The following is a 13,678-nucleotide window of genomic DNA, read 5'->3' as shown; positions in this document are numbered from 1 at the left end:
ACTGAAGCCCACTCCTGGGCTACAATATCCGGACCCCTTCTACTGCTGGTTCGGGGCACGGAACCCCGCCGATCCTCTACGACTGGAATATCATAATCTGCCCGAGGATTCCAACAGGCCCATCAGGCACAACGTCCGCTGAAGGCCCATTCTGCTGGCCGCGGCCTGCTAGCTACCTAGAGCTACTTGGAACCCTACTAATCCACGACTGGTCTATCGACGTCACCGCACGAAGAGGCAAAAACAGACTTACCTCCATCGCTACGTCCCCCAAAGGCCCTTCTGTTAACTTGCTTGCCCCGGTCTGCTAACTGCTAGCTTGCTTGCCCCAGTCTGCTAACTGCTAGCTTGCTTGCCCCGGTCTGCTAACTGCTTGCTTGTTAGCCCCGGCCTGCTAACTGCTAGCTTGTTAGCCCCGGCCTGCTAACTGTCAGAATCGCCATGTCCCCAGCCAGCCCAACCACTCACTGGACCCATATGTTCACTTGGCTATGCATGCCTCTCTCTAATATCAATATGCTTCGTCCATTACTGTCCTGGTTAGTGATTGCTGTCTTATTTCAGTGTAGAGCCTCTAGCCCTGCTCAATATGCCTTAACCAACCATGTTGTTCCACCTCCTACATATTCGATGACATCACCTGGTTTAAATGTCTCTCGGGACAATATCGCTCTCATCAATGCCTATGTTTACCTCCAATGTACTCACATCCTACCTTACCTTTGTCTGTACACTATGCCTTGAATCTATGCTATCGTTCCCAGAAACCTGCTTCTTTTACTCTCTGTTCTGAACCGGCTAGGCGGCCAGTTCATATAGCCTTTTGCCGTACCCTTATCCTACTTCTCCTCTGTTCTTCTGGTGATGTAGAAGTTAATCCAGGACCTGCAGTGCCTTGCTCCACTCCCACTCTCCAGGTGCTCTCATTTGTTGACTTCTGTAACCGTAAAAGCCTTGGTTTCATGCATGTTAACATTAGAAGCTTGTTTTACTCACTGCTTTAGCACACTCTGCCAACCCGGATGTCTTAGCCATGTCTGAATCCTGGCTTAGGAAAACCACCAAAAACCATGAAATCTCCATTCCTAACTAACATTTTCCACCAAGATAGAACTCCCAAATGGGGCGGTGTTGCAATCTACTGCAAAGATAGCCTGCAGAGTTCTGCTTACTATCCAGGTCTGTACCCAAACAATTTGAGTTTCTACTTCAAGAAATTCACCTTTCCAGAAACAAGTCTCTCACTGTTGCCGCTTGCTATAGACCACCCTCTGCCCCCAGCTGTGCCCTTGACACCATATGTGAACTGATTGCACGCCATCTATCTTCTGAGCTTGTGCTACTAGGTGACCTAAACTGGGACTTGTTTAAACACCCCGGCCATCCTACAATCTAAGCTTGATGCCCTCAATCTCACACAAATGATCAATGAACCTACCAGGTACAACCCCAAATCCGTAAACACGGGCACCCTCATAGATATCAACTAACTCCCCCTCCAAATACACCTCTGCTGTTTTCAATCAAGATCTCAGCGATCACTGCCTCATTGCCTGCATCCGCAATGGGTCTGCGACCAAACGACCACCTCTCTTCACTGTCAAATGCTCCCTAAAACACTTCTACGAGCAGGCCTTTCTAATCGACCTGGCTGGGGTATCCTGGAATGACATTGACCTCATCCCATCAGTAGAGGATGCCTGGTTATTCTTTAAAAGTGCCTTCCTCACTATCTTAAATAAGCATGACCCGTTCAAAAAATGTAGAACTAGGAATAGATATAGTCCTTGGTTCACTCCAGACCTGTCTACCCTTGACCAGCACAAAAACTTCCTATGGCATTCTGCATTAGCACCTCCTCCCAGCTGCCCACTGCTCTGAGGCTAGGAAACACTTACCACCGATAAACCCACTATAATTGAGAATTTCAATAATCATTTCTCTATGGCTGGCCATGCTTTCCACCTGGCTAACCCTACCCTGGTCAACTGCCCGGCACCCTCCACAGCAACCCGCCAAAGCCCCCACCATTTCTCCTTCACCCAAATCCAGATAGCTGATGTTCTAAAAGAGCTGAAAAATCTGGACCCCTACAAATCAGCCGGGCTAGACAATCTGGACCTTCTCTTTCTAAAATAATCTGCCGAAATTGTTGCAACCCCTATTACTAGCCTGTTCAACCTCTCTTTTGTATCGTTTGAGATTCCCAAAGATTGGAAAGCTGCTGCGGTCATCCTACTCTTCAAAGGGAGAGACTATAGACCCAAACTGTTACAGACCTATAGCCATCCTACCATGTCTTTCTAAGGTCTTTGAAAGCCAAGTTAACAAACAGATTACCGACCATTTTGAATCCCACCGTACCTTCTCCGCTATGCAATCTGGTTTCAGAGCTGGTCATGGGTGCACCTCAGCCACGCTCAAGGTCCTAAGCGACATCATAACCACCATCGATAAGAGACATTACTGTGCAGCCCTATTCATTGACCTGGCCAAGGCTTTCGACTCTGTCAATCACCACATTCTTATTTTCAGACTCAACAGCCTTGGTTTCTCAAATGATTGCCTCGCCTGGTTTACCAACTACTTCTCTGATAGAGTTCAGTGTGTCAAATCGGAGGGCCTGTTGTCCGGATCTCTGGCAGTCTCTATGGGATTGCCACAGGGTTCAATTCTCAGGCCAACTCTCTTCTCTGTATACATAAATGATGTCGCTCTTGCTGCTGGTGATTCTCTGAACCACCTCTACGCAGACGACACCATTCTGTATACTTCTGGCCCCTCTTTGGACACTGTGTTAACTAACCTCCAGATGAGCTTCAATGCCATACAACTCTCCTTCCGTGGCCTCCAACTGCTCTTAAATGCAAGTAAAATGAAATGCATGCTATTCAATCGATCACTGCCCGCACCTGCCCGCCTGTCCAGCATCACTACTCTGGACGGCTCTGAATTAGAATACGTGGACAACTACAAATACCTAGGTGTCTGGCTAGACTGTAAACTCTCCTTCCAGACTCACATTAAGCATCTCCAATCCAAAATTAAATCTAGAATCGGCTTCCTATTTCGCAACAAAGCATCCTTCACTCAAGCTGCCAAACATACCCTCGTAAAACTGACCATCCTACCGTTCCGCGACTTCGGCGATGTCATCTATAGAATAGCCTCCAACACCCTACTCAACAAATTGGATGCAGTCTATCACAGTGCCATCTGTTTTGTAACCAAAGCCCCATACACTACCCACCACTGCGACCTGTATGCTCTCGTTGGTTGGCCCTCGCTTCATACTCGTTGCCAAACCCACTGGCTACAGGTCATCTACAAGTCTCTGCTAGGTAAAGCCCTGCCTTATCTCAGCTCACTGGTCACCATAGCAGCACCCACTCGTAGCACACGTTCCAGCAGGTATATCTCACTGGTCACCCCCAAAGCCAATTCCTCCTTTGGTCGCCTTTCCTTCCAGTTCTCTGCAGTTCTCTGACTGGAATGAACTGCAAAAATCACTGAAGCTGGAGACTCACATCTCGCTCACTAGCTTTAAGCACCAGCTGTCAGTGCAGCTTACAGATCACTGCACCTGTACATAGCCCATCTATCTACCTCATCCCCAAACTGTGTTTATTTATTTATCTTGCTCTTTTGCACACCAGTATCTCTACTTGTACATTCATCTTCTGCACATCTACCATTCCAGTGTTTAATTGCTCTATTGTAATTACTTCGCCACCATGACCTTTTTATTGCCTTAACTCCCTTATCTTACCTCATTTGCACTCACTGTATATAGACTTTTGTTTTCTTTTTTCTACTGTATTATTGACTATGTTTTGTTTATTCCATGTGTAACTCTGTGTTGTTGTATGTGTCAAATAGCTACGCTTTATCTTGGCCAGGTCGCAGTTGCAAATGAGAACTTGTTCTCAACTAGCCTACCTGGCTAAATAAAGAAAAACTTGTTTGTAGTCCACCTGTTGCCAATTCAATTGTTTGGGCATGATTTAGAAAGAAACACAACTATCTACACAAGGTCCCGTAGTTAACAGTTGAAGTCAGAGCCGAAACTGTACCATGAAGTCCAAGGAACTGTCCGTATATCTCTTAGATATAATTGCGATGAGGCACATATCTCTGGAAGGTTATAAAACCATTTCTAGAGTGTTGAAAGTTTCCTAGACATAGTGGTTTCCATCATTGGGAAATGGAAAAAATATGGAACTACCCAGACTCTGCCTAGAGCTGGCCGTCAGACCAAACTGAGCAACCGGCAAGAAGGACCACTGACAGAGTTCCTTGGCTGAAATAGGAGAACCTGCCAGAAGGACAACAGTCTCTACAACACTTCACCACTGAAGCTTTATTGGAGAGTGCCCATACAGAGACCACTCCTGAGAAAAAGGCACATGAAAGACTATGAGAGCATAAGGCAAATGATTCAGTGGTCTGATGAGCTAAACATGTTACTCTTTGGCCTGTATGCAGCTCATCACCTGTCTAACACCATCCCACCCGTGAAGCATGGCAGTGGCAGCATCATGCTATGGGGATGCTTTTCAGTGACTGGGACTGGGAGGCTGGTAGGGATAGAGGGAACAATGAAAGGAGTCAAATACAGGCAAATGCTTGAAGAGAACCTGCTTCAGAGTGCAAAAATGTAAGTTCCCAACAGGACAATGACCCCAAGCATACAGTCAAAGCAAGACTTACATGGCTTCAGAACAAGAATGTGAAAGTCCTTCAGTGGCCCATACAAAGCCCACACTTGAATCTCACTGAAAATCTGTGGAAAGACTTGAAGACATCTAACTTAACAGAGCTTGAGAAAATCTGCAGGGAAGAATGGGAGAAAATCCCCAAATCCAAAATCCCCAAATCCAGATGTGTAAAGCTGATACAGACATACACAAGACGACTCAAAACTGTATTCGCAGTCAAAGGTGCTTCTACAAAGTATTGACTCAGGGGTGTGAATACTTATGGAAATTAGATATTTCTGTATTTCATTTTCAATACATTTGCAAAAATGTCTAAAAACATGTTTTCACTTTGTCATTATGGAGTATTGTGTGAGAGAAAAAAAGAGGTTCTACCTGGACCACTGTATCTGCAGTTAATTATTAGGCACATATCAAGGCTACCATCACTCTGGGGAGTTGGAACTCACATTCCAAAAATCCAGGGCCAATGTTCACTTGGTGAAGTGGTCTGTTACACATACACAGCATGCCATCCTTTAGGACATGGAGTGTGCTTGTGCAGAGATGATTCACCTGAGGGCTAGCCAGGTTAGACACACTCAAGTCACGCCAGATTTCATCAACTCACTGGGCAGTGACGACAACTTGGCTTGGCTGCAATTGGGTATGAACACTAGAGGTCTTCATAGGTCCAAAAATTTAGACCTGTTCCGAAATGGACCTGGGGCTTTCCCACCCGGACCCGATATGCATAAATATCTGTTTATATATAGAGAACCATTCTAAACGGACCTGAAGACACATACCTGAGACCCGTATCAGATCCGACCTAGACCCGGTTCTCGGGTATTCGGGTACAGGTGGATCTGTGAAGACCCTCTAATGAACGGCCTGAGGATCCTCACGTTTCAGAGTCAAAGACCAAGCGGAGCAGAGTGGCACTTATGTGAAGCTAAGGGATGGCATGGCACTCCTCTCCTCTGAGAGGTTAACATGCCTATGCCATGTATACGTCTGACATACCAGCCAGCAGATGTCTGACCGGAGTACGAGGGGTTAAATCCCATGCTTTGGCAGGCAGGAAGCTATGAGGCAGATCTGGTTTAATTATGTTAATTCATTCATTAGAAGCTGTTGAGAGGAGCTGGTAATCTCCTTGGGCATTGGGATATGGAATCTGTGAAAACTCTTTCGCATTATGTGTGTGTCCACATGTCAATGCCATTTGTAATTTCCACGCAGGAGTGAACTTAGCATGACCACAACATTGGAGGGGTTGAACTCCAATACCAACCTCAACTTTTATCCATTCATTAATTTTTTTCCAACTATATCCATACAATGAACCTGGGGTGAGGAATGAATCCATAAAACAGTGAAAACATTTCCCTAAAACTATTTGGCAGAGACAAGTGCAGAACAAATGAATATCAAAACTGAACACATATTTTCAACAAAGAGTAGTCTCTTATCGTTAATTCAAGGAATGAGGAATTTTACAGGTGCCAAGGCTTGCCCTTGGTTAATGCCAGCCAACTCATTATAAAACTCTTCCAGGGCACAAGATTCATAAATAGGTATGCAAATTAAATTACAGCAAAGAGAGATGATAACAAAATGTTCTCCCTTGAGGTGGATGGATGAAAAGTAAAAATACTTTTAATTAATCAGGCTTATTCCACCATAGAAACATTTTATGGATTAGCATGATCTCCTACGAAATACTATGGCTTTTCACCTTTATATTGTCTTATGGATAACATTGCAATTGATATGAGCTGTCCAATAGACAGGGAGACGAAATATGCATGGCAGATTCATTGAAAAAGAGAAACTATAGCTTGAAACAATGGAAATTAAATACAGCCTATTGAAGCAACACTTCAATGAGACTGCTGCTAAGATTTGATCCCAACACATCCTTCATTTGTACTCTTCTTGAATACACATTTAATAAAGTAGCCTACTGTGTAACAATAGGGCTTTTAGATGTTTTTAAGACGTAGCCAACCTATTATACAGAGATTATACAGTTTCAAAATAAGCCATATTGTTTTGCATAGTCTGCCACACTGTGTGAAAAAATATCCCACACTCTTATAAACAAGGGTGCTATCTAGAACCTAAAAGGGTTCTTCGGCTTTCCCAGTAGGAGAACCCTTTGAAAAAGCATTTTGGGTTCCATGTAGAACCATTTATACAGAGGGTTCTACATGGATCCCAAAATTGTTCTACCTGGAACCAAAAAGGGCTCTCCTATGGGGACAGCCGAATAACCCTTTTTTCTAAGAGTGTAGAATAGCCTCACAGCGGTGGTCCAATGCTGCTGATGACTTACCCCTCCTACTCTGTCGAAATGGTCGGCATCCCCGTGGAAGTCTATGAGCTGCCCGTTGAATTCCCAGGAGAAAGACACATCCAAGGCTGGATCGCTGGCTATCTGGCAGGGCAGCACGATACTCTCGCCAACAATGATCTCCATGTTAGCAGGCCTCTGGGTGATTCTGGTGGGCTCTGTCCAGGCAACGACAGTTTAGTATGCATCTTAATACTCTCTGGGTGGGAACCACTAAATTCAAACAACTCTAGTGTTTAAGATTATAACTATATCAAACTATTATTATGACAAGGATCACCATAGCTACATGTATCTAGCTTCTAGAGCTTAACTTTCAAACTATTGTTGCCTAACTGACATTTAACCTTTTTGGGATAGGGGGCAGCATTTTCACTTTTGGATGAATAGCATGCCCAGAGTGAACTGCCTCCTATGTCCCAGATGCTAATATACACATATTACAATTAGTCATTCAAACAGTTTGAAGATACAGGGTGATATTAGTTATGTTTCACTTCCCAAGGCTTCCACTAGATGGCAACAGTATTTAGAACCTGTTTTGAGGATTCTACTCTAAAGGAGGGGCTCATAAGGGCTCTTTGAGTGAGTGGTCTGTCAGTGCCACAGCCTCGGTCTGGCGCGCTCACGTGAAAAGTAGCTACGTTCCACTTCATTTGTACAGACAAAGGAATTGTCCGTTTGGAACATTAATTACGTTTTGTGCAAAAAACATCCTAAAGATTGATTCCATACTTAGGTTGGCATGTTTCTACGAGCTGTAACGGAACTTTTAGAACTTTTCGTCAATTTCTGTATATTGATGTGGCTCTCTGCAATATCACCGCATGTTTTAGAACTACTGAACGTAACGCGCCAATGTAAATCCGATTTTTTTATATAAATATGAACTTTATCAAACAAAACATACACGTATTGTGTAACATCAAGTCCTATGAGTGTCATCTGATGAAGATCATCAAAGGTTAGTGATTATGTCTATTTCTGCTTTTTGTGACTCCTCTCTTTGGCTGGAAAAAATGGCTGTGTTTCTCTGTGGCTTGGTGGTGACCTAACAATCGTTTGTGGTGCGTTTGTGGTGCTGTAAATCCTTTTTGAAATCAGACACTGTGGCTGGATTAACGAGAATTATATCTTTAAAATGGTATAAAATACTCGTATGCTTGAGGAATTTTAATTATGAGATTTTTGTTGTTTTGAATTTGCCGCCCTGCACTTTCACTGGCTGTTGCTAGCGGAACCCCAGTCCTAGACAGGTTAACAAAATTTCTGGTTAATACTCCATATTTGCATGGTCAAATTGGGGGAAAATGTTTGAAGTAGGTCTCCTGACCCCTCCTGTCTCAGCCTCCAGTATTTATGCTGCAGTAGTTTATGTGTCAGGGGGCTAGGGTCAGTTTGTTATATCTGGAGTACTTCTCCTGTCCTATTCGGTGTCCTGTGTGAATCTAAGTGTGCGTTCTCTAATTCTCTCCTTCTCCCTTTCTTTCTCTCTCTCGGAGGACCTGAGCCCTAGGACCATGCCCCAGGATTACCTGACATGATGACTCCTTGCTCTCCCCAGTCCACCTGGCCGTGCTGCTGCTCCAGTTTCAACTGTTCTGCCTTCTTATTATTCGAACATGCTGGTCATTTATGAACATTTGAACATCTTGGCCATGTTCTGTTATAATCTCCACCCGGCACAGCCAGAAGAGGACTGGCCACCCCACATAGCCTGGTTCCTCTCTAGGTTTCTTCCTAGGTTTTGGCCTTTCTAGGGAGTTTTTCCTAGCCACCGTGCTTCTACACCTGCATTGCTTGCTGTTTGGGGTTTTAGGCTGGGTTTCTGTACAGCACTTTGAGATATCAGCTGATGTACGAAGGGCTATATAAATAAATACATTTGATTTGATTTGATTTATGCAAGCAGAATACATTCCCAATGGTGGCTGCAGTGGAGTATGGGCATTGTAAGAGAAAGGTCAGGATAATTAAATTCCATTAGATTAAAGGGTTCAGCTGTTGGCGTATGACCTAAAAAAGCTAATGAGAAAAACAATGGCGGTAGTGACGGACGCTTACAATACATGTACCCGATAACTGCACCAACACACTACGTCACCACACCCATAAATAAAGACCTTCACTTAATTGCTGTATAATAACTTGTCTATTTCACCACTCTCTCTAGTGAAATCAATTCCAATTGCTTTAATTGCAAAATTACAACCTTGTCTATGTACAGACAAAATAGTAATGACCAATCGAAGTAGTACGGACAAAATTGTAACGATCACTTTCATTAAATGTTAGGTTGGAATTATTGGTACAATAATCAGTACAAGACAGTAGATAAAAATATCCGACAGTAATGACAGCGGTTGATGTTAAAAATTGATATTACGTTAAAATCATGAACCAAAATGAATAGTTTTTGGGAGATGCATCGGGCTTATTGTGAGAACACGTCATGATATCACACCTGTGATAAGGAGTCTTCCGGTGGCGCTTGCAGTCCCAAACTGATTTTTAGCGATGCATGTGTAGCTCCCCGCATCCCTTCTGGTTGCATTGACAATCTTCAGTGTCCCGTTGGCAAGCAGAGTAATCCTAGGAGATAAATAACAGAGAATATCTGAGCTGTTGCTTGGGTAGAGAATAGAAGAGCCATTTTTGAATACAGTCCAAGTGCTAGGATGCATAATAGCCTTCCGTTTCAACATCATTTCCATTTTTCCTTGTATTCCAACAGAGAAAACTGAAAATTGACTTTGCATTTAGCAATTTCCTGTGAAATTGGTGTCCTAATGCCAATCCTTCTACCCAGGCTTGCCATCCAAGAGATGGTTATCTGCATGTGAATTTTTGAATTTAAACAAAATAAGCCTGAAACCTGAATGACTGAAATGTAGGTATTTGCATATGCTAAGCATTCAATAATGCACAGACTCCGCATACAACATTTACTATCTATATCTACATTTTTTCCAGGGGTTTGTTTTCTTCTCATAGGCCCCTATTCATCCACACATCTGCAAATATTCTAATCACACACAGCTGCCCTTTGTTCATGCTGGGTTTCACACTACCTCTCGTTTTTCTGCACGATCTCATTGCTTTTCTTCCACAGGCTAATTGCCCGGGGCGAGGCTTGGGGCTTGCACTCCAGAACCACTTCACTGCCAGAGCGAGCTTTCAGCAGGGGCTTCAGTGGATTCTTGGAGAAACTGGGAGGTGATGCTTTAGGAGACACAGGGGGGGAAGTGAAGAAGACAACTTGAACCAACTCACAGATCAACTGTGCTGAGCTGAGATTGACTATCATTCCCTCCCTCCTTCCCCTATCCAATGGCATCAAAACCAGGATCTCCATAGGAACTGCTAGTGGTGTGGGGGCTGTGCTTTGGCAAAGTGGGTGGGGTTATATCCTTCCTGTTTGGCCCTGTCCGGGGGTGTCCTCGGATGGGGCCACAGTGTCTCCTGACCCCTCCTGTCTCAGCCTCCAGTATTTATGCTGCAGTAGTTTATGTGTCGGGGGGCTGGGGTCAGTTTGTTATATCTGGAGTACTTCTCCTGTCCTATTCGGTGTCCTGTGTGAATCTAAGTGTGCGTTCTCTAATTCTCTCCTTCTCTCTTTCTTTCTCTCTCTCGGAGGACCTGAGCCCTAGGACCATGCCCCAGGACTACCTGACATGATGACTCCTTGCTGTCCCCAGTCCACCTGGCCATGCTGCTGTTCCAGTTTCAACTGACCTGAGCCCTAGGACCATGCCCCAGGACTACCTGACATGATGACTCCTTGCTGTCCCCAGTCTACCTGGCCATTCTGCTGCTCCAGTTTCAACTTCCACCTGACTGTGCTGCTGCTCTAGTTTCAACTGTTCTGCCTTATTATTATTCGACCATGCTGGTCATTTATGAACATTGAACATCTTGACCATGTTCTGTTATAATCTCCACCCGGCACAGCCAGAAGAGGACTGGCCACCCCACATAGCCTGGTTCCTCTCTAGGTTTCTTCCTAGGTATTGGCCTTTCTAGGGAGTTTTTCCTAGCCACCGTGCTTCTACACCTGCATTGCTTGCTGTTTGGGGTTTTAGGCTGGGTTTCTGTACAGCACTTTGAGATATCAGCTGATGTACGAAGGGCTATATAAATAAATTTGATTTGATTTGATTTTGCTCCAGAGCTTCAGCGATGAAGCCATTTCCCCCCTCCCCCATAGAGACCAGTCCTCACTACACACTATGGGCTTCTCTAAACGTTGGGCTTTGTCTGTCATCATCACATTTTGTCAGTCATCATCTGAGACCCCCAGTGTCATTAAATATCAAGACAGAATTGGATTTCTCATCCAGTCAGTCAGATAGAACTCAGCAAAGCTCTCTGAATAAATCGATATGTAATCTACATGAGAAAGCCCTCTGATACCACTGTGCAATGCGTTTGTAGTATCAAAATCAATATGGTGAAATGATTGAAAGTAAAATGAGACACTCCATCAGATTCATATTTTCTTCTCTGGAGCCGAAGTGGCATTAAATGAGGCTGCGAGTGAATGTTGAAAAGGGCAACGGCAGGGTGCTAGTTTTATCTTTAAGAATATGATCAAACACACAGCAATCTAGACACACATAAAAGCAGAGAGGAAAGCTATCTTACCTAACACCATTAGCTCAGCGCTGGAATAAATAATGCCATGTTTGTTTTCAGCCACACACTGATACATTCCGGCGTCTGACAGGTTTAATGCTGCTATGGAGAGAGCCCCGTTTTCGATTTGCACCCGGCCCTGTGGACGAGAAAGCAAGCAGATCTGCATATGTATTGCTGGAGCAGTCTATTATGTCCACAGGCGCAAATGCAATTACTTGTACACTATGAAGAGACAAGAGAGGGGAAGAAATAACACTTTATAGCACCCTGTTCTGGTATGTATGCTCAGGTTGGGACTGGGATAGGGTGAGGGGGTAGAAAATGCTGACCTGCTGCTTCAACAAAAACAAAGAAAGTGATGTTGTCAATAGCAGTAGACCACTAATAAGCTATGTATTTCCCATGGCCATCAAGTTGGAAAAGCCACTAAAACATTTTGCTGCTGATGTATTACTCAGACTGAATTTGGACCCCATCAGCTGTTCAGAGATCCTGAAGCACAGCACACTATGTGGAGATGCTGATGTGGTTTAACATGCAAGACTCCATACATACCTCTGCCATTAGGTTGTCTCCATTCCTCAGCCAACTGTAGGAGGGCTTGGGTTTTCCGTTTGCCTTACACTCCCAGAACAGGTTCTCCTCAATGGACAGGGCCCCGTCGATCATTGTTTGCAGCCAATGGGGTTTTGCTATGAAAAGAGGGAATATGCAGATGTCAGGGACATGATGTGTCAAAGAAATAATGATGATAACAAGGACAACAGAGCCAAGACTGAAAATAAATTGTTATCGTGGACCGCTGACATAATATCAGAATTGTGCCTTAACAGTTTGAATGAATATTCCATCATTGGATTCTCCATTCACCGAGCTGCCAGGACAGTAGACTCAGGGAAATCGAGAGGGGGAGGGGTATGCCTCTTCATCAACAGCAAATTGTGTGCTGACTTGAGTACAGTGAAAGTCTCGACACATTGTTCACCCATCTTGGAATGCCTGATGGTCAAATGCCGACCCTTCTAACTCCCAAGGGAGCTTTCAGCTGCTATTGTGACTGCTGTATACATCCCACCTCAAGACAAGAAATATAACAAGTTGGCAATTAATGAATTGCTATATACAAGCGGGAAACGTACATCCGGGGTCATTAAGACACAACTTGCCCAACTTCCATCAATACGTCAGCTTCACCACTAGGGGCAATTAAGTCCTGTGCAACTGGGTCCTGGACCTCCTGATGGGCCGCCCCCCAGGTGGTGAAGGTAGGAAACAACACCTCCACTTCACTGATCCTCAACACAGGGGCCCCACAAGGGTGCATACTCAGCCCCCTCCTGTAATCCCTGTTCACTCATGATTGCATTGCCACAAATGCCTCCAACTCAATCATCAAGTTTGCAGACAACACAACCATAGTAGGCCCGATTAGCAACAATGACAAGACAGAGTACAGGAAGTAGGTGAGGGACCTGGCAGAGTGGTGCAAGGAAAATAACCTCTCCCTTAACATTAACAAAACGAAGGAGCTAATCGAGGACTTCAGGAAAAAGCAGAGGGAGCACACCCCTATCCACATTGATGGGACTGCAGTGGAGAAGGTGGAAAGCTTAATGTTCCTCTGCGTACACATCACTGACGATCTGAAATGGTCCACCCACACAGACAGTGTTGTGAGGAGGCAGAAGAAATTTGGCTTGGCCCCTAAGACTCTCACAAACATTTATAGATGCACAATTAAGAACATCCGGTCGGGCTGTATCACTGCTTTGTACGGCAACTGCACCGCCCGCAACCGCAGAGCTCTCCAAAGGGTGGTGCGGTCTGCCCAATGCATCACCGGAGGCACACTGCCTGCCCTCCAGAACACCTACAGGACCCGATGTCACAAGAAGGTCAAAAAGATCATCAAGGACATCAACCACCGAGCCCTGGCCTTCAACCACCGAACCCCACTATCCTCCAGAAGGCAAAGTCAGCACAG

General features: G+C 44.6%; 1 protein-coding gene across 1 annotated transcript in view; it reads right to left on the bottom strand.

Moving 5' to 3' along the window:
* LOC109898180 (contactin-3-like) overlaps positions 1-13,678 on the bottom strand; it is a 96,560-nt gene that overhangs the window by 14,418 nt on the left and 68,464 nt on the right. Inside the window, exons 9-13 of the mRNA XM_020493037.2 lie at positions 12,250-12,386; positions 11,701-11,830; positions 10,128-10,278; positions 9,521-9,648; positions 7,039-7,214 (exon numbers count right to left, since the gene is read on the bottom strand). Coding sequence (XP_020348626.1) covers positions 7,039-7,214; positions 9,521-9,648; positions 10,128-10,278; positions 11,701-11,830; positions 12,250-12,386 — 722 coding nt within the window. The remainder of the gene's footprint in view (positions 1-7,038; positions 7,215-9,520; positions 9,649-10,127; positions 10,279-11,700; positions 11,831-12,249; positions 12,387-13,678) is intronic.

This window comes from Oncorhynchus kisutch, linkage group LG1 (genome assembly GCF_002021735.2).
Source record: "Oncorhynchus kisutch isolate 150728-3 linkage group LG1, Okis_V2, whole genome shotgun sequence".
In the NCBI taxonomy this organism is placed as follows: domain Eukaryota; kingdom Metazoa; phylum Chordata; class Actinopteri; order Salmoniformes; family Salmonidae; genus Oncorhynchus; species Oncorhynchus kisutch.
The sequence above is the reverse complement of the archived record's forward strand: the minus strand, read 5'-3'. Positions and strand labels throughout refer to the sequence as shown.